We start from the raw sequence: 22,574 nt of genomic DNA, 5'->3' as shown, positions 1-22,574 counted from the left end.
CACTTAACTATAATATGCATATATACTACATATAAACCTTCCTCTTGAATCACTCTATCTATTGCTGAAAACTGCATTAAATTTCGTTGCGTAGTCGTAACTTCGTAAGCATATAAAAAGGAGGAGGGACTTTCATACTTTGTAAAGTTGTGGAAGAATACAGGAGAATAGTTAACCTGGAACTATGTGGCCGTTCTGCTCAAACATCACATTATGTTAAATTGTAAAATCTGCCTGTAATTTCGAAATAACTTCCTCTTATTAAGCTTTCAATGTAAAAGAGAGATTAACTCCAACACACGTTTAATTTTTTGGTCTGCCTGTTTATCTGAGCTAATCTGTGGAACGGCTGATCTTTTGACATGGCATTTACTGGCAGATACATTATAATGCCTATTTATGCTACTTTTAATGAGGGTTGGAAGATCTCCTCTTTAAATGTTAAAAATATTTATTTAAGAAATTCTTTATTGATCAATGTCCGTCTACAGAACCGTATATGTATACATAAGACGCAATTAGTAAAACCTTAGATATTATTGACTGAAGGGCTAAAGCACCTATAAAAATATACAGCTTAATTACAATAAACAGCTGATAATATCTTAAAATTATGTTATATTACACCACTATCTCCCTAATCTTCCAAACACTATTCCTACACGAAAGTCCAGTTTGTACACTATCACAACCGTCCAACTGCTCTATAAATATTACACCCTTATTAAAGAACGTGGAGTAGTAGTTGTAGCTGTTTGCGACAGAGCTCCTCCGAGAAAGTACTACCGCCATGTTTATTTGTGCCGCTAAGCAGCATTGTTGCAATGCTGTGTTCCGGTCTGAACGGCATGGGTGCCAGCAGAACTATAGGCACATCAGGTTTATGGACATAGGCTAATGGCGGCATGTTGACGTGTCCATTGCATGCCCTGCGAAGTGTTGCTATGTTTATAGACGACGGGTTTACTTACCATCAGGTGGGCCATCTGCTTGCCCGGTCAAAATAGAGTTAAAGAATAAGAGTAACGCAGCGTTTTCTCATTCTCTGACACATAAAAGGTGCTGGCAGGTGAAGTGTGACCAAACCCTGCGTAACTATTACGCTACGGCACGTTTATTTATAAGGCGGATTTAGTTTTACCATTGTCAGTGCTCAGTAGAGTACTCGCTGCCCCATTTTTCGAAAATAGCATGTTTCCTGCCCTCCCCAGTTGCCTGTGACAGCCATTCAGACAATCGTCACGGCGAGCAGTTCACGGCTAGTTTGCAGATAACGCGGAAACCGGCCGGCCTCGCGCCTTCCGCCTCAAAAACAGCTGTAGGCTGCCACCCCCCCGCACCTCACCGGATACCGCTGCTCATGTCGCATCGCACCGGATGTTGGAGTCAGTCTCGCTATTGGTCTCACTGTTATATCCATAGATGACGCTTTTTAGTTCCGAATCCGCTTTGTTCTTAAACGTTGGTAGATTTATAATTTCAGTTGTCAACCGAGCGGCTTGTCATTTTGGCAGGTAAAATAACAGCAAGTTGCTTAGTTCAGTGAAAAATTCAAAATTCATTTATTTCAAGTTTTTTCCACTTTATAAGCACTTTTGAAACGCCAAGTCTGTCGGTTTGCAGTCACTCTACCACCGGTTCGGAAGGCAGATTTCACCGACAAGAAGCCGGCAAGAAACTCAGCTTGTTGCTCTTTTCCTACAATAATATTTTACAATCATTTTTCTTTCTTGCGGAAGATGAGATCGGAGCTGACAGCTCGGCGGCGAGTGATTTATTTAGCTTAAAAATTTAGATTCGCCTTGTCTCTACTGATTTTTCTCAGAGGTTCTGTAATAACCATCTTGATAAATCTTAAAGCACACTTTGCTTTTTTATAAGTGTGACTTTGAGCTATAGTAGTCAATACAAATTCTTATACACACACACCCCCACTGATCTTAGTAACCCAATGAAAATTCAGACTTCTAGCTACATGTTTTTGTTTGTTTGCATGCTTTACTCAACATGGAAAGGACGAAAGAAAAGGTTTCTTACTAGACCAATACTTATACTTATATTTATATATTATTAAGTACCTACGACGATAGGTGAAATCACGGACGTAACAACTTAACAATCTATGACAACTTTACGATTTAGGGTGGATTGCACCATCCCACGTTATCGTTAAATATGAAACGTTAACGTCAAATCGTTCGTCAAATTAACGATTTAGCTTAAAATGAGTTGCACCATCTGACTATGGTTAAAATGACGTCATTTTTGACATTAACAATAACCACCGCCAAATGGGTGGTCAAACGTTAAAGTTATTGTCAAATATTTAGGTTTTTATGTCTGTGATCTGTCACTTCTCAGTTGAATTGAATGTTTTGTTGTTGGGTTTTAGTTTTTCATATTTTTTTGCCTGATAAAGTTATTTTCGAATTTGTGTGGATTTTAGAGATCTTTAATGTCATTGCTCCAACAAGTCTTGTGGGAAAGTAGTAGTAAATTAACAAAATAGTAGATACATTACCTTTGAGTGAATTAAAAGGAAATACTTGACTGTCTTTAAAACTTCAATAAAATAAATGCGTAGATTCGTTCCTTAAATAGTTTGCGGAATAAGCTTTTTAATTGATTCCGAAAATTCCGACAGTCGGAACATGTCCCTGGCCTTAACCAGTAGTCGGAAGCAAAGCTGGATTTTTTAATATAGTTGTTTTGGATTAAATAAAATAACAAGCCTGAAATCTAAATCTTAAACTATACAATCGATAGTTTCCAGAAATAAACCTATTCAAACCTACAGTTATTGAGTACTGAACAAAAACTTACTTTTTGCCGGATATGATTATCTTTTGTTTGTTTTAACAAAAAAACGAGGTTTTGTTCTATTCTTTAACTAGTAATGTCATCTTCATCATCTCAACTGATATCGCAAAAACGGCTGAACGGATTTGGATGAAATTTGGCATGCATTTAGCCTTTGACATGGAAAATAACATAGGCTACCTTTTATCCCGATTCCTTAAGAATTTCCCGGGGGAAAATGAAAATTGCGTACGAGCTAAGCCGCGGGAATACTGCTTTGAAATTTGGTATGCATGTCACCTATGCTATGGTAAAGAACATGTACTTTCTATAGCGATCTCTCAAATAGAACTAAGTATTTGACAAGATTAAAAGTTGTTAACTAGCGAAGCTTTAGGCCCAATTCTGAAGACCACGCAGAAGTCACGGGCAGGAGCTAGTAAAAAAATATTTGAGGGTACAATAGGGATACATTAGTAGGAACTCGTGCAAGTAGCGTGTTTCAGTAACACTTTCAGTATGGAAAAAGACGAATGATATGTAGTACTTGGAACGAAACGCTCCAGATTGCATGCGATACACCCGTGCACGAGCTACAGATAGCCCCATGTAAGGAGCTCTGAACACGTGCCTCGGTGGGGGTGCGACGCATGAAATACCTAGCCAATAATAATCAACATAATACAAACAATATTATGCAATAACCGTATCTGCGAGGCCGCGCCCTTGTACAATGAATTGCGGCGCTGGAGGAGTGCTCGTAAACTGTATGATGATCATTGACGTACGTACACCACCAAATAGCTATACTCCATTTAACTTACTTTTCCTATTATGTATCTAAACTGTCTTTTCGTTACTATATTATTAAGGAGGACAAATCTGTTTTTTTCCCAAAGTTTCCGCAACTGTCCGAGCATTAGCGTACGGGTGGAAATAATATCCAAATAATAAACATGTTAAAAACGGGGTATACTTTTCCTATTCTCTGCTGCCGGCAGGTGGAAATGTTAGTTTTATCCCTTTTCAGTGTATATAATCTTGAGTTATAACTTTCAATTTCAATTTAATCAGCACAGTACATACAGTTTTATTTATATCTAATACAATATTAATAATTATAAACCTAATGTAACGTACGTACACACACACAGCTGCGCTTTGCGCGCAGCAATTTTTAAAATAAAAAAAAATAATTTTATGAATTTTAAAACTCAAGTAAGACATCGTAAAGTTATGCTAGCCGTGCTGGCTAAAATCTCACGGGGTTCCTAGTTTCTTGTTGCCTATAAATTTAAAGATGTTAAAATAATGTCGGTCTGAAGCCATTACCTATTTGAATATTACTTGTAACGACAAAATAAATAAATAAATAAATTTACTACGACAATACAAACATCGCCATCTTGCGCCAAAGTAAGCGTAGCTTGTGTCATGGGTACTAAGCTAGCGGATGAATATTTTTTATGAATAAAATACACATAAATACTTATAATATACACATAAACACCCAGACACAGAAAAACATTCGAACCCACGACCTTGGGCTCAGAAAGCAGGGCCGCTGCCGACTGCGCCACTCGGCCGCACTTGTAACGATGTGAGTTACTTGTGTAGGCTTCTTAGACAGGCTCGTTTGAAGTCTTCGGTGTAGCTTTAATTTTAAGTTTGCGGACGTTATATCACCATCATCTCATTCATCATAATTTGACGGCTGATTGACGCAGAGCAGTGACCCGGCTTTCCGAGTCCAAGGCTGTAGGGGGCTCGATTCCCATAACTGGAAAACGTCTGTGTGATGTTTTACAGTTTCTCAGTGATTATCAGTATATTAAAAGTATATATGTGTATTATTCATAAATTATTCATCAGTTATCTTGGTACCCATAACACAAGCTACGCTTTGGGCTAGGTGGCTATGTGTGTATTGTCGTAATATATTTTCCTTATTTATCTCACTACCACTTGCATCAAGTGCCATCTCTTGGCCAATTTGAATAAAAAAATATTTAAGTTTGTCTTATGCTTAGTTTGCGAAAAGAATCATCCTGGCGCGGAAATGCAGCCCGCTTTCTTGGCACTTTTCCACGCGGGCGTGACCTTACAGTAATTAGTTTAGTTATGTTTACTAAACTAATTACTGTAAGGTTACAATGTAACATTATCGATAAAAAAAAATTAAGTACTTTATTAAAAGTTTTAGGATATTGTAATTTTTTTATCGAAACTAATTTAACGATCTTACAAAGCAGACTTTTTAATAGTATTCCGTGTTTTTTTGTTTGATTAATGAGTTGAAGATTACGCAGCCAAACCCGTGGGCTCTAAGTAGTTCTAATATTGTTTATTTGCTACGCGCGTCAATAGTAATCTGCCAGAACGGCAGAAAATAGAACTAGGATTAAGAAACCGAACAGTAATTTCAATGTAGTACGCAGAGCCCGGATAGCTCAGTCGGTAGAGCATTGGACTTTTAATCCAAGGGTCCAGGGTTCAAGTCCCTGTTCGGGCGGTTCTTTTTTATTTTTTTTTTATTTTTATCACTATAATTTGAGTACCTAGTTTGATAAATTTTAAACCAACTTCAAAAATGGAGGAGGCGGTTTTCCGGAATCCAGAATATCTTCGCAAATATTTATTCTCAATCGATTTAATTTTTGAATGAGTATTTATTCACCGACTTCAAAAAAAAGAAGGTTCTCCAATTCGATTGTTACTTGTATTGTATACGTACTCCGTCAATAACCGACTAATTATTTTTTGAATCAGTAGTTTTGTGGGTAATCCCTTTAAATATATATCAGCGATGGATTTAATGAAAATATTACGAAGGTGCCGTGTGGTGACATCAGATCAGAATACAGTTGTCACCGACCCTTCATAAAACAGAGAGCGGGCAGCGTTCTCTGTGCTACTACTACCATCTAGTGCGACCACCAAACCCTCTCGGGAGAGGCCTTTAGTCCAACAGTGGGCTGCTGTAGGCTTTTGGTGATGATGACGAGAGGTAAAAGTCGATAGAAATAATAAGGAATTTTTATGATTGTTACTAACCGACAAAGTCCAGCCATAATTGTTCGTTCTTCATATGTTGTTAATGGAACCGGATAAATAAGAACTTAATGTTTATTATTACGTTACATATTTTTTTGTTTCATCTGTAGTGTCGTAAGTCACAGGCCATTTATTTTTTAAGTTTACTGACTTAAATTACGTTAAAAAGGTAGATAAATTATTGATATATATTGTAATAATATGGATGTCAATTTTCGTAAGTTATATTATGCCATAAACAAAGTTATGCCAATATAATCACCGCTCATGGCATGCGGGTTTGCGAGCGCAGTATTCCTCTCGAACCGATAACGATGTTGCTGTTATTTTAATAAATATTAATAATAATAAATAAAACCTAATATTGCAAGGTGATTAAAATTTTCCAGCCCCGCTGGTTGTATTGTCAAAATAAACATTCCTTTCTCTTAGGTATCCACTGAATAAACCAAGTACACATTTATTTATAAGAACCAAACATAATACCTAAAACTAAGACAAAAGCGTAACAACCCTTTTCCAACTAATAAACACGACATCAAATCATTTCACACCATTTCCTTAACAGCCTGAACTCCGACGGCGTTTTGTCGCAAGGCATTTGAATTCGCCACCTCGCCAAGTTTGCTACCATTCGGCCGCGCGCACTCGCTACGGGCACGCGAGTCGCCTCTCGACTACCATCTGTGATACATGACCCAAAGATTACAAAAAAAAACATTAATAAAGTGCTGTGACTAAAAAAGTATTAAACTTAGTAATGTCGCGCGCGTCTGCTTTCAAAACCTTTTTCTAAGCTTCAAGCATGACGAAATACAAGTTGAACAACGCCGTGCGGTCTTCCTCCGAGGTGACTCTGACATCCTACATGACGGGAAGCACTGACAGCGAGAGGAAAGACGAATGCTACCAGATTCCCACAGATTCTAACGAACAAGACGATATATCAGAATCTAACAATCTAGAGGATGGGAGGTGCCATGTCTGTCCGAATTCGTGCGAGTTTTTACAGGAGCCGGGGAAAATCGCAGCCTCCCTTGAAAAAAGATACGATAAATACAGCCTCAATGAGATGAAGGTGGAGAACTTGGGCAGGGGGTGCCTGTGTGAGAAATACAACGGGGGGTGCAAGTTGTGTCCGAGGCCCAGCCTGGCGCCGACGTTGACTTTGAGCATGGATGGCAGCCACGGGAAGGGTGCTTGCTTGGCCTGCAACGGAGCGACCTGTGGAACTCCTAACCCGAGTAAGTAACTGCCTATGAAAAAATAATTGTACTCGCTCTACATTACATCCGTGTCGTATCGTAATTTTTGGACACAAAATTATCCGCCAGTAATTATTTAAATACGATAACATGAACTTCAATCCCATTGACTTGATTTTAACCCTGATCTTGAACTTTCTATCAGTGAAAACCCCAATTAAATCGGCGCCGTAGTAGGTTTTTGTTACCACTAGCAAAAAAACAAGCAAAAACTGCAGCGATGGCTCAAACAATTCTGACGACTAACTAGTAACAGCGGCCTGCTCAAAAATATTACTTAATTCAATTACAGTGTTGCTTTTTTTATTTACTTTGATAATTTTGAATTTACTCCGTTAATTACTTTTTAAGGCATACCCATGCTTTCAAACAAATAAGTCAAAACATTTCTTTAAAAGTCGTGATGCTTTTTTCCTTATTCCTGTCCAATATTGAGTGATATTTTAGTAGTGGCATATTCTGGATTTGTTCAGATCCAGTTCGGTCAGGGGTTGAATATCAAAATACTTAACGCCGAAACCATAAACGGACTTAAAATATTATCCTACACTACACATATTATTTAAAAAAATAATTGTTTTAACTTGACGACAGTGAACACGACGTATTTAAAATGGTCAAGTACTTAGCAGTCTCAAGGCATCGCTGTAGATCTATCAGCAGTCTATACTTCCGCGATACGTACAAATTGTTTTGTCTAGAACTGTCGCTGGCTGGACTGGTTTTTGCGCTAACTGTGAATCGAGGAGCATTTCAAAACAAGTGAAAGTCTCGTTTAGGTGTTTTGTGACAGGACTTGTAAGAAAACGCTTCACGCTTTTTAACTTTTAGTAAAGGAATTGGATAAATTGACGTGTTTTTTAATACACTTCTCTAGATAAGTATCTCCGGAGTTCAAGGTGCAGGTAGAGGCCAAGAAAGTTAGTGCTCTTGAAATAAACGATCGCTTTTCAAATGACATTATTTACTTATATATAAGATTTTGGTGCTTCGTACCGATTCTGATGTACAAAATCCTTTAGCTAAAACCAAATTGACACCGACACACGCATAGTAACGCTGCACGCGATGATTTTAATTTTACATGTGATATAAGAGCTGTATATGATTTTTTAATAATAATATAATCGTTCTGAAAAGGATAGCAGTATTGTCAATTTAGTTAAGTTTAAAAATGGCAGTACAACGAAATTGGCATCATTTGCGATATCTTGCTAACTTGCTACATTCTTCCTTCACTAAGACAAATTAGTTTCAATTTAAACTCTTAATGATATTGATAAATAATGTAACGAAATACATTTTGTGACGTTCATTTTGACACCTTTTCACAGAAAGCCTGTTCATTTTAGTGCGTTACGATATGAATATCATGTAATCACATGTTTTTATCGCATTGCGTTGTAGCATCAATAGCTTGTGAATTTCGCAATCCGAAACACTTTTTAAGCCCAACATTCTGTAGTAGCAAAGCATTGCAAAAACCAAAATTAAATAGCCGAAAAACTGGTCGTAACATGTATTTTATTGGAAGTGATTTAAAATGGAGTAATTACAAAGTTATTGAACTCAACCTTGCTTAAGATAAGTCCTTCCATTACATACATTACCCACATCATTAGCTCTGCATCTGCAACTATAAATTTTGTTTTATTCCTTTGTTATAATCACCATCACATCAACCCATTACCAGCCCACTACAGAGTACGAGTCTCCTCCCACAATGAGAAAGGGGTTAAGGCCGTAGTCCACCACGCTGGCCCAGTGCAGATTGGTGGACTACACACACCTTTGAAAACATTCAAAAAAAAATCTAAATTCATTTATTTCAAGTATACCTAATATAAGCCCTTTTGAAACGTCAAGCCTGTCTGTGTGTAGTGACTCTACCACCGGTTCTACCGAGAAGAAGCCGGCAAGAAATCCAATATCAACAATTTACATTTTACATTTATGTACAATTATGTAGAACTCTCAGGCATGCAGGTTTCCTCACGATATTTTTCTTCACCGTTGAAGCAAGTGATATTTTAATTACTTAAAAAGCACATAATTTAGAAAAGGTAGGGGTGCGTGCTGAGATTCAAACTCCGCCCCCCAAAAGTGAACCGGTAGAGAGTAACCGTAGTGGACCGGTAATAAGTTGATGATAATGATATGATCACTTTATAAATAGAATACATTTCCACCATTTAAGAAGTTGCCGTCTTCAAAAAGGTAGCAATCTAAGCAAATAACGCTATACGGAAGAATAAAAAGAAAACACATAACTGTATATTTCACACGTTCCACGCCCAGCTCGCCGCTCAAACCAAAACATCACTTTATATGTTTAAAAACAATAACTGATGCCATGTCTACTTAGTCTCTCTGAGTTATCCAGTTGAGAAGTGCTTGTGACACATTGGAGAAATATTTTTACTGGACTGTTTTCTATGGGGGAACTCTACTTTACAAGTTAGTATATATATATACCTACTTATTATATTTTTATCTGTGAGGCTAGTTAGCATGTTTGACTACGGAACAAAATGTCTTTGGTTCGATTCGAGTCGAGCCAAAAATTTCTTAGTAAAGAAAGAGGTTGAACGCTGTTCCGATGTGGGTGTGTCGGGCTTAAATTGATAATTTTTATCTCATTAGTATTCTGTTGTTGCATTTTGAAACTGAGCTGTAAAGTTTCCAACTGAATTCATTTCAACTCGGTTGGCGGATAATATTACGTAATATTAATAATGGTTCTGAAGTCTAGTCCACCAATCAGGACTGGGCCGGCATGGTGGACTACGGCCTTAACCCCTTACTCTGTAGTAGGCCGGTAATGGGTTGATATGATGAATAATTAGTTGGCCGATTGGCGCAGTGGGCAGCGACCCTGCTTTCCGAGTCCAAGGCCGTGGGTTCGATTTCTACAACTGGAAAATGTTTGTGTGATGAACATGATTTTCTTCAGTCTGGACGTTTGTATTTATATTATAAGTATTTATGTACATTATTCATAAAATATTCATCTGTCATCTTAGTACCCATAACTCAAGCTACGCTTACTTTGGGGCTAGATGGCGATGTGTGTATTGTCTTAGTATATTTAAATTAATTTATAATTTATTATGGTTCTGGTGTTACTTGATGGCAGCTTTTCTCAGTGACCAACTGAGCTTGGTGTCAACTGTGATACAGAATAGCCCTGTTGAACCAACGCGCGACCCTCTGAAGCATGAGGCTGAGACAACACTAATTTCCGAACTCTCTCGAGAATTTCTTGACCGAGAAACGTAACTGTTAACAGTAACGCAAACAACATTTTATAATATAAACATAATTTATCAAAATGACATAAAAGTGTAACGCTAACCGATGTAGCAACAGACGACATCGATGTCAAGAGGTCTGCCGGACCACGTAATTCACATAATGATCGCAATCGAGCTCCGGACCAATCGAGAACAATCGCTTTATTTATACTAATAAGTATCATAGCTTACTTGCTGCTTACAAGTTGCACCTTGGATTTATTAATAAGCGCAGTTACATTTCAAACTTAGGAAGGAATTCGACGTAAATGGTTTTGAGACATATTGCAGTACAAACTTGCTGCTACCTTCGTCGGCGACTTTTCTTAATTCTCCTTGAGTGAGGTCTCACTGCAGTCCGCGAACTCGAATTTGAGGGTGATATTTATGAGAACCCATACTAATATTATATATTGGAAAGTCTTTGTTCGTTTGTGCTTTCTTCACGTCTTAACTAATTAACCAGATTTAAGGCATAGTTTTCGTTGAAAGGACGGAGAGTAACTCAAAACATCAAATTAATAAGTGAATAGAACGTGTAGGATACACCTCCTAACAACCACACGACTTTATCACCGCGGAAACATCGCAGCCGCTACTAGTAGGCTTTAAATTCAAATTCAAAATTTCTTTATTCGTGTAGGCCTATCACAGGCACTTATGAAGCGTTCATACATAATTGTTTACATAATTGTAACGGGATGGTGATAACTTCGTTCGCCAACTTAAATCTAAAGCTACGAGGGTTCCAAACGCGCCCTGGTCTAAGAAGAGCCCACAACAAACTTAGCCGGGTAAATTTATTTTTTTGTTATAACCATCTTCCAGTAAATTTATATTAAGCTATGAAGCTAGAGCAATTCACACCCAAGCTTTTTTGTCGTTTAAATAATCCTTAATGTTATAATAGGATTATTCTGTAAGCTTACGTTTTATATAAACTTTGAACTTATTGAGAGACAACTCAAAGATTTCATTTGGTAATTTGCTATAAAATAATATACTTACAATTGCCCTTGAATGAATTTGCAATTTTGTGTAGCCTAGTAAACTGCACAACGAGTTTATTTTTGCTTCTAATATTTATATTGTTACAGTGCATTTTCTTTTTAAATTTGATATATTTTTATGGACATAAATTAAATTTTCATATATGTACTGACTATGCACCGTCATTATGTCTTTCTATACGTATGGCGGGAGGCGTAAACCATTATACATCGTTTTGAGGCTTTTTCTATAGCCATATAAATGTAGAAAGCGCTGATAATTAGTTTAGGTATTCAGCCTAACTTCTGCGTTGATCGATCCTCATAGATATCACTTGCTTCAACGAACTGCAACCTGGGAATTTTCAGCATTAAATACACTGACCGAAGCAGATTAATACTTATTTAACAGATGTTATAAATACGAAAGCGATGATTTCTGTATACCTACCTACTTCTTTCACTCAGGCGATGCACGTAGTTGTGGCTGAAGGGAACTTTTATGTATATTATTATTATATTATTTTATTTATTTTTAATTTATATATTTCCTTTTTTTTTACTTTTTGTTTTATTAATGCCAACTTGTGTACACTGTATACATTCTTTGGGTTGTAAATTAGAACAAAACTTGTTATTACTTATGTTTAGATCTTTAATTTAATTTGTGTCTTTAATTTAAACTCGACATTCTTCTATAAGACAAGACAATATGCGTAGACATAATCGACTCGTGGGGAGCATTTTAACACGTAAGTTAAATCGCTAGGCGGCAGGTCTTTGTCAGGGGCAGATGAGGGTTTGAGCAATCACAAAAATCACCTCACGTAATTAAAGTAGTTGATGCTTTATTGATGGTTCCTGATAAGATGCTCATGTTTATGTATCGGGAGGACATATCCTCCCCAAGACCGCCTCAGTACTTTTCTGCAGAATCTGTAGGACACAATAATACTCTACTATATAAGTATCTATCCATCTAAATCTACCATATACTGTTAAATACGACAAATAAAAATCTATCTTAGTAAAAAATTTCATTTAATAAACAAATTCATAGAGGACTTAAAAATATTTCTCTCATTTTATTACAATTTACATTTTTCCACGACTTGTACGATATTTTTGAAACGCGCCAAACGTGACAAATTGGAGATAATGTTTCCGCATTATATACCTACCTATTTCCTTTTCACGTAATAACAATAAAATTGTTTTATCAATAACCGAACAGTTCCTATTTGAGAACTTTTTTGAATAGATCGCCGACCTTTCTGCAGTTTTAGCCCTTTTTTTGTTGACTATAGATACCTGTTAAGTTCTTACCCTTTTTTTTATTGTACCGCCTTGTTAACCTACAACAAACTGCGTTACCCTATAGTACATTGGTAATTTCCTTAGGTCGAAGAAAACTATGACAGGTCTAAAATTCGGCGCTGATGGTAGTGAATCGGTCAAGGCACTCCACCCGCGATTGCCAGAAAGATGTGGTTTTTATTGCTTTGGGTTACAGCGCCGATTTTCTTTTGCAGAAAAAAAAATTAATGAATAAATACGATTTTATCGTCCACCACATAGAGAAATTACACAATACGTAGAGCGATAAGATAGATTCAAATTTAAAATTCGTTTATCAAATCAGACTTTAGAACCGTCAAATCATTCTGTTTGTAGTGACTCTACACCGGTTCGGCAGGTAGATTCTACCACGAAGAGCTGGCAAGGAACTTCGTCGATTGTTCTTTTTCTGCATCATTTAGAAGGCCCTCCATTTTTTTATTCCTAACACAGGCAATTTGACTGCAGTCAAAGCTTTAGGTACTTGCATTGTTGAACCGATTGACACAAGATCCCGTGACTTGTGATTTTGTGAACTACCGAGAATATTAACTTTAAAACTAGTGCCAAAAGGGGATAAATTGGTTTTTAGTTCCAAACAACTTATTTACTGCACCACCTGATTGAAGTGGTGATATCCTAGTGGGTAAGGCATCGGCTTTTCTTTCGTGGAGACCGACTTCGAGCAACGCACGGGAGTTTTCGGAGTTACGTGCGTTTTTAATTTAAGCAATTTAAATATCACTTGCTTTAAACGGCGAAGGAAGACATTGTGAGGAAACGTGTATGCCTGAGAGTTCTCTTCATTATGTTGTCAGGGGGTTGTGAAGTCTGCCAATCCGCACTCGGCCAGCGTAGTAGACTACGGCCTAAACTCTTCTCCTTCTGAGAGGAGATCCGTGCCCTGTGGTGCCTCACATCTATGTTTGATTTCTTCATCGTCTTTGTAGTAGTACCGACTAAAGGTAAATTGTACACTAAATTGTACCCTTTTGCTCTAATGTGTTTATATATCTGTAACTACTTTTTATTTTGTATACGATAAAAGTATTCATTCATGCATTCATTTAACAGTTTCTTCAAAATTAGGTTGCTTGGTTCTTAGGAAATTCTGTTATCTGGCCATTCTGCAAAATTAGAAAAGAGATCGTCCTAAGCTATAGTAAAATCAATTGTAAGGCTTCTCATAGATTAGCTCGGAGAATGAGTAAGTGACCTTTAGACCGTTAGTAGCCTTTGCCCCAAAGGGGGGATCGGATTCAATAAGGGTAATGATCTATTAATAAATAAAGTTTGCATTAAGTATAAATATTGAAATAAATTGCCTCTTAAGAAAAAGACCACAAGATCAGTCCTTTTGATTTCCGAGTGAGGTCAATAGCACTAAGCGGTCGATGGTGTCAATGACCTAGTGTTTAGATTTATGATGTCCAAGAGTGCGTTCCGATGTCTATTTATTTATTTATTTTATTTATTTATTTGGGTTCACAAACAACAACACAGTATCACATTACACAATGGTATACATAGTACAAATAATTACTCACTGCGGCGTCAACTGCGTAAACCACATATTACAAGACATATTTGTTAATGGGGCTTATTCAAAAGCTAATAAAACATTATTGTTGCAACAATTTCTACAAAAATACAAACAAAAAAAAATATAAGAAGGAGATCTGTAATTATTTATCAATATCTTGTGATCGCAAAACTTTGTCTGTAACAGTAATTGATTATCACCCGGAATACGAGTATATAAATTTAATTTTAAGACTATTTTAAACGATCTATGACCAACTTCTTAAAGGCGCCTATTCGCGTAGAAAAAATGGCTATAGTATTAAAGTTCTCGTTATATGATTGTGTCATTCTAAATAATGGAGAACGCTTGCCTGCATTGGTGCGACACATGTCATATTACCTTTTGGGTGTTCACAGTTTTTAATCAATTAGGTACATCATTCGTCAAAGAAATATGAAACGAATCTAATTCTTGTCTAGAATATAGTTTTTTATAGGTGAAAGAATTATTTCATATCAAAATCTTCTATTCGTTTTTATTATTGTCAAAGACGTGAATTTCCGGAATCCGCGCTTGGCCAGCGAGGTGGACTACGGTCTTGAACCCTTCTCATTCTGACAAGAAACCCGTGTCCTGTAGGAGTCTGATTATCATGATGAAGTATTTGATGAATTTATCCATTACATACAGACATACACAACATCAAAGATGTTCTCTCTATAACATCATCATCATCTTGTCAATCATTTACGGTAATGGTTTGATATACTTAAGAATCCGAAAGGTATTTTGAATAAATTTCGATGAAAAATAGATTTTTTAATATATTAGCTGTACTTGTATGTACATTTGATACAAACTTTTTAAAGGGTCTCGTAGTAATTGAGCCTTTTGTGCCAGAGCTCGACTGCACGCCTAAGGTTGATGGACACAGGGCAACGCTTTGCAGAATGTATTCCTAGCATGACCTTCGAAGTATTACTCTGTTTATAGGCGATGGTTTTACACTTGCCAGGTGGGCTGTCTGCTTTGTCCATCTGTTATTAATTATAGAAAAGGCTCGCCGAGGACCATTTCTAGGGTGAATAATTCCATGGATGGCTGCGGGATATTACTGTGATAGAGCTACATTATTTGCGCAAAATTCGAATGGTCCCTACTAAAATATTTCAAATATTTGTTAAATCATAACGAGTGTCTTAATAACCACGTGAGCATAACAGTAATGGAATGTTAGTTATATGCATGCGTGATGCGATAGCCGTTATTCTCCCGAGATGCTCGATTTCCCGCGCCTGATTGGAGCCTAATTAACTTTTTACGAGCTAATTGCCCGCTCAAGGCAGCCATTCGAGTGCGCCTTCCTTTTACTACGCGATGCTTTTTTAATCGCTTTTTATCGATATTCGTACCGCGGAGGCTTAAGGGATGTTTGGGTGCTGTTATTTTTTATCTTTGCCACACTGTGCTACACATAAGTATATAAAAAAAGGAAATAGAAATAATGTTAGAACTAAAACACTTGGCTTTAAGGTACACGTGGTCTAACTTTCTAATGTCATGTTTAAAAAGCACTGGATAACGTCAGGTGATAATGAGTGTGGATTGTGGAATGAAAGTCAAACGTGGAAATGGTAGTAACAGTAACGTAACATCGTACAAAGATACTAACTTGAGTTATGGAATGCTACTGCAAAATTTGGTATCAAAACTAACTGTAGGTCTAAATCTATCTATCTATAATTCAAAGGGTCAAATTCTGTACATTGATTATATTATAAAAAGTTATTTGGTTTCTATAACTGATACCGACCCCAAACTGTAATTTTTTTCATTAATGTCTGTCTATCTGTATCATGGCCGCGCATCACGCTGAAACTACTGAATGAATTTGATGCAAACTTTGCACGATTTTAGTTCACACTACGAGGTAGGACTTCGGATACTTTTTATCCCCATATTCAGCTCAGTTCCTTTTGCGAGAGGGAATGAAAGTATGTGACGATTTGACATAACTCAGTCAAATGATAACCGATTTAAATACTTAATTATTTTTGTACTGGATAGGTTTTACTTCCAGTTTCGTCTCGATTTCGTTTAGATCTGATGAACATTATCGGAGACAGAGGACAGAACTCCTCAGCAAATAGCAGCAAACCCCTCACTTAAGGTTTAACTATACTGAATACATTAAGTGTTGCCATATTATTGAAGACTTTAGTGCTAGGAATAAAGAATGTTAGAAATTTACTTTGTTTACTTTTAGCTTACGAATTGATAACAATCTTTGCGGCAGGTGTCTAGACTGATGATTACCAAATTCACTTTCAAACATCCAAACACGTTGATGTATCCATTTACTGACTGTGGTCAACGTTGCCTACCCAATGCTATCGACTAATATGAAAAGCTGCTGTTAAGCCACACAATATTAATGCAATCATTTGTTATAGGGAATTCAAAGTATTTTAAATAAGGCAAAACGGCAGTAGGTGTTCTGGATAGGCGTTTTCGATGGAAGGGCAATGAAGCTGCAGGGCACGTCTAAAAGTATAAATAAAGTAAAGTATAAATGAATTTTGAATTTCTTAGTACTTTTGGATACGTTTACGCTATCTATACACGTCGAGTGTTACTTACGGTGAAGGAATTTAGCGTTCATATCATTCGAGAATATTGAGGTAATCCTTTTCAATGTCTTAATGACGATTGATATTACATTATCGCTATTGGATATTGGATAGAAGCAGGCGTTACTTTGCGGAAATCCATAATATTTTATGAAAATTAAGCTTTTTTTTCATAATATATTGTCGCTATCATAAAATAAAAACCAAAAAGCAATTTCGCAAATAGGCTTCAAATGGAAAACTATTTATGGAACAGTACATTAGTAAATCAGTAGCAGGGTGGTCTGATCTAAATGCACATCAAAGTGCCCTGTTAAAGCAATACGGGGTCTGGGTAACAGTGGCGTGCATAGAGGGTATGCAGCGGATATAAAATTATGAAAATTTCGATTACGAGTTATAAATACATAAGGCAAGGCTTTTATACCTCTTACGATGCATATCCTTAATTTTTTTATAACTCGTACTGGGGATTTTCTTCATTTTTTATCATCTGCATACCCTGTGCATACCCTCTATGCACGCCACTGCTGGATAGGTAACCGAATATGACCTTACCCTCGCGCGTTGAAGAGCTCATTAAGCTGTTGATCCCCGGACTTATATCTCAAATAGTAAAGAGCTACTTACCTGAATTAGCCAACCTGGGTTGAACTCCCGCGATGGGCCTAAGCTCGACACTTTCCTCCTATCCGAAAGGTTCCCAGCTGTGACACTATAATTATTATTATTATACAGCGACGGTAATGATATCATAAGTAAAACATAATATACGACTCTTTATCAGCATTTAGTTTCGTTAAATTAGTGAGATTTTAAAAACAAAACTGCAAGGCGTATTAACCTGAGTGGGCATGACTAATAAAGTGTGTGACTAATTAGGTGTAAAAAATACATCAAAACAACTTTATTTTGCAAGCTATACTTTAAAACTTTTTCATGATCGCTAAAACTAATGGTATAACTTCACACACTTGTAGTATCATTATCCAATTAAACTAGAGTATTTAGAATATATAATTTATTTGCATGATTTAAATAATTTATTTTGTGATCGCGATTGGAAGAAACTTAGCGTTAGCAAGCGAGGCAATCAAATAAATAACGTTGTAAGATTTCATTTTACAAGCGATTACCGGCCACCACTTCGGTGCACGGGTCTACTCCCAGAATGAGAAGGGTAAAGGTCGTAGTCCACCACGCTGCACAACTGCGGATTGGTAGTATTCCCACGCCTTTGACAACGTTATGGAGAACTCTCAAGCATGCAGGTTTCCTCGCGATCCTCATTTACCTTCGCCGTTAAAGCAAGTGAAATTATAATTGCCAAAATGCACATAACTCCAAAATCTTAGGTAATCCAAAGCCGTAACCATTAAGCTATCACCTTTCTATTTAGATTGAACTAAATGCAAATACAATGTACCCAATAATATCCACCAGGCAGCTGATGAATGAAAATGATGGATGATCGCTCAAGAAGCACTTCTTTGAATAGGTACTTTGAAACCAACCGACCCGAACTGAATATGCAAATTTACCGGTCCTACTTAGTATACAGTCCAGCAGCTAGTGATAAATGCGGCGACAACACTCGGCCAAGACTTTCGTAAATTTAAACGCGTTAATCTGTTAATATACCTAGGTGTAATTTTAAAAGGGGGTAAACTTATCCTTTTTCTGTTTCCATGCTTTGGAAGGTGGACAAGTAAAATTTTTCACTTGTCAGTTGATATACCTAAATGGGAGATAAAATATTTGTGTCCTGCGCTAACCGTGCTCTGGTCCTCGCGACTTTTCTGTGTTATATAAATCCCACGATAGCCGTAAATATTCCCGCGCTAAATTTAGAATAAAGTTTCATACAAACATGGTAAAGATCGAATGCAATCCTCAATGGTCAACAGCAATTCACTCACAATAAAAACAATAGTTTAGTAAACAGTAGGACCTCAATGATATATAAGTTTCATCTAGTACAATAGTACATCGAGTTATTTAATTAATAGCACATTAAATTGTATAATATAATAAGTTCCATTCGTCATTTTCAATCAAAACACGGGTACGACTGATAGATGGTGACATTCCTATCCTGTATTAATCCTTATCCAAATAAATATAATTTAGATTGATTATCCAAGTAATATGCAAATTCCTTTTTAAAATATTCAAACTGAGCCTATCGTTTAAAAGTTACGGCGGGTATAAAAATGCTAAAAGCAAGACAAATGCCGCGAGCAGCCCGGCCGCTCACTGTTGGTATAAAATTAGAGATCCGATGAAGCGCGCGTTTGCCTTTTCAACGTTTTTAAGGATTTAACCTTACCTTATTTTTTTAACCTTAATTTACTTTTAATAAAACTGTAGCAGGTCAATTTCTGAAGATATTTTGAAAAAATCTTTTGGAGCCTTATAGAGAGTAATATTTGTTGCATTTCACTTGGGAAAGGCATTCTTAAGATCTCCCATCATAACTCTGTCAAAAGTTAACAAATTTAATTAATTCTTATTGCACTGGAAATGTTCTTATTATCAGTTTAATTTTGCCTAAATTTTATGAAGATATGATGACCTCAGCAGATCGGAGCAGACCCCTCACCTAAGGTTCAACTATTCGTCGGTGTAACCAGTGGCGTGCACTCCATACATGCACAAAAGCACTGCATACCCTAACATCGATATACATATAACTGGAATAGGAGGAGAATTCGTGCCGTATTATGCAATTTTCCTGGTGTAAGCATACCCTGGTGAGAGACCCAATGCACGCCACTGGGTGTAACTATACTTAAAAGTTCGTCCCGTAGTGCTTGCGGGTGAAACCGCAGAGCACAGCTACAGTTCAATATAAAATAACGTGTCACGGTTTTTGTCTTAAACGAATCACGAGCATTTCGAGGTAATTGGTGACAGGAACCCACAAGTTTTTACCAAAAATCGCTCAACGTTCGGCTGAGAAGTATTCACTTCAGAATGAAGGATGAGATGACCTTGAAGAGCCCTTATACCTTTTATTTAGGTCTTAACAAATAATGAGGCAGTTATTATTTATGATTTGAGTCGCTACGTAGCTTCTCGCCCGTTAAATTAACCGAGTGCGAAGAACCTATAAAATATGTTATATTTTACCCGACGGAATTAGTCAATGTCTTCGAGGGTTCAATACGCTCTCTCACATGAACAATGAAGACACAAAAAAGATTGGCGGAAGTTTATAATATTTCCATGTCAAAGTAATACCTACAACCAAAGTGGAACACCATGCGTCGAAAACGGACAGCAATTACAACAATGAACTGAATTTTCCTCGAATGCGGGATGAGTTTTAAATTATATTACATTTTTGCGCTTCGGCTGTGAATGTGATGACGTAACTTTAAGATAACAGGTCTTGCAAGAAGGCAGTCGCAAGCTACCGCTCTAAAATAAACTAATGCTGAAAAAAGACGAACTAACTAACTTACAACCGAATTCTAGTAGTTGTTGAGAAGTCAGTAAATAATTTTCATAATACAATGTTCAAAGTATATAAAGTTCAAGTATTAGTCTAAGTCTATTCAAACGCTAGGGGACGCTGCCCGTCTGTTACTAGGTCGATATCGCTAATGTGAATGAAGAAGGTTTTTCGTTGACCAAAAGGCTTTATAAATGGAACACAAACAGACGGCTTGAATCGTAACTCTTCGGTAATGAAGTAAAAATGGCTGAAGCCCATATTGCTAGTAATGCGAGTAGGTAAGTAGGATTTGTCACAATAAGCCACTGGGGTTTATTGGCTATTGTCCCCGTTTGATGGTGGTCGAGCAGGCGATTGTGTTCACCATTGTTGATCGGATTCGGTACGCGGAACACTAGTGTTAAATGTTTTACAAAGCGATTGTCAAAATATATCTTAGCACCAAGAAACGCTGGCAACGTTGACCCAAGTTGGCAACTGCACTGCACTTTTAAGGTCCAATTTCGATCTTTACTTTTTCTCCGCCTCTAGGATCTGAAATTAATCAGAAAGACATCCACTTTCTGCTTTCTTTGAGAAAGCACTAAAATTTTGTATTTATTTATTATTTTTTTCTTGCCAATATGACTAAACATCTTGTGTTTCCTTAACCACGTTAGGTGATATTTTCAGATTTCATATTGATATCCATCCAGTCCATAATTCCTTTGATCCTAGACCGCTGCGCTATTGATGCTGCTAAACATTTCTACGGTGGTTTCTATTTCGTACCGTAGGCATAATACGTGTGAAATGTTGTTCATCTGTATTGCTTTCCTATCCATTATTTCCTCAATAAGTACTAGATTACCGAATTTGTGATCGACATGCTTATATTTTCAGTTTTGTATTTTCCATTGTATTATTTTCGTCTACTTAACTTTATCCTATTAAAGTAAATTCTTTGCTTAAATCGTCGAGTCACTGGCGTGTTATAAAACAATTAGCTAAATCAGCGAAATGTAATTAAGATAGAACTGTTAACTTTAGCAATCATCTCGGGAGACTGTGATGAAGTCAATGACAATTATTTTTATTATCAATTTAACATTTTACTGACCGACTAAAGAAAAACACGCTGTTACTGGTATTTAATTATTTAATAGGAAGCTGTGTCGTCATCTCGCCATTTGTGAATCAGTGAGAACCGTCACAAAAAACCGCAAGTCCTTGCAGATGACTGAACTATTGTCTGGCTGCATTAGATAGTCATGAAACTGTTGTATTTTAGGTCTAGGTTTTATCTTTTTATTGTATTGGCCGTCAAATTCCCGTTAAATTGATAGTAATTAATCATCTACATTTGATATTTTACATTACATTAACTAGGCTGCTCTTTCATTATTTTTGTGCCAATGTGAGAGTTTTTAACCCTCGTTACTTATGTTACTCGTCTCAATCTCACTGCCTGCATAATTGTAGAAAAATTGTACAGGGCAATGAGATGACGGTTGCTATTTTTTTAATTCGTACAAAAAGAGCCGTAGATGGCACCTTGGCCTTTTTTAAAGAAGTATCTATCTTTATTTGAAATCTACACAAATTGGTAGGTATACTCCAGAATATTTTATTAATGTTCTAATTCAGTGCACAATAAAAACTACCTGTGGTTTTTGTGGCACTTGTGGCAATGTAACACAATTTTGCAAGGTTTTTTAAAGATGCATTAAGAAATAAATATTGTTCGTTAATAATTTAACTTGATATAAAAATGTGTGTTATAGTGAGAAAAATAAAAAAAAGTCAAGATAACTTCCTTTATCCTTTTTAATTATTATTATAACAGCATACTTAATACAAAACATTTTAAAAACTATGTTTTTTTTTCTTATTATTATTATTAAACTCTTTATTTGTATACCACAACATTAACATATTTAAAATATAACAAAAACAGAAACATATCGAAAGAAGTAGTAATACAAAAGGCGGCCTTATCGCTTAATAGCGATCTCTGCCAGGCAACCTTAGAATTAGGAAAAAAAAAGAAGAGGGGAATAGACTGCTGGTGGTACAAATATTAAAATACATACATGCGAATAACTACATGCTAATACATAAACTAGTGTACACAAAAAGATAAAAATTAAATAATATAATTAATAAATAAATATAAAAATAAACTAATATTTATAATAACAACACTTACATATTTAAACTTTAATAATAATAACACTTACAT

General features: G+C 36.4%; 1 protein-coding gene and 1 non-coding gene across 3 annotated transcripts in view; both read left to right on the top strand.

The window, feature by feature from the left end:
• The first annotated feature begins 5,238 nt into the window (after positions 1–5,238).
• Positions 5,239–5,311, top strand: Trnak-uuu. The gene has a single exon. It is a non-coding gene; the product is annotated as a tRNA-Lys (tRNA).
• Positions 5,312–6,483: 1,172 nt separating this feature from the next.
• LOC120629150 (sodium-independent sulfate anion transporter-like) overlaps positions 6,484–22,574 on the top strand; it is a 39,568-nt gene continuing 23,477 nt past the window's right edge. Inside the window, exon 1 of one of the 2 annotated variants that reach the window (XM_039897955.1) lies at positions 6,484–7,097. In XM_039897955.1, coding sequence (XP_039753889.1) covers positions 6,659–7,097 — 439 coding nt within the window. In that variant the 5' untranslated portion in view covers positions 6,484–6,658. Of the gene's footprint in view, positions 7,098–9,444; positions 9,576–22,574 lie in introns of those variants that run through there. The other variant, XM_039897956.1, reaches the window with a different exon arrangement.

Source organism: Pararge aegeria, chromosome 14, assembly GCF_905163445.1.
Source record: "Pararge aegeria chromosome 14, ilParAegt1.1, whole genome shotgun sequence".
Lineage (NCBI taxonomy): Eukaryota > Metazoa > Arthropoda > Insecta > Lepidoptera > Nymphalidae > Pararge > Pararge aegeria.
Note: the sequence above shows the minus strand (reverse complement) of the source record. Positions and strands in the feature narration are given on the sequence as shown.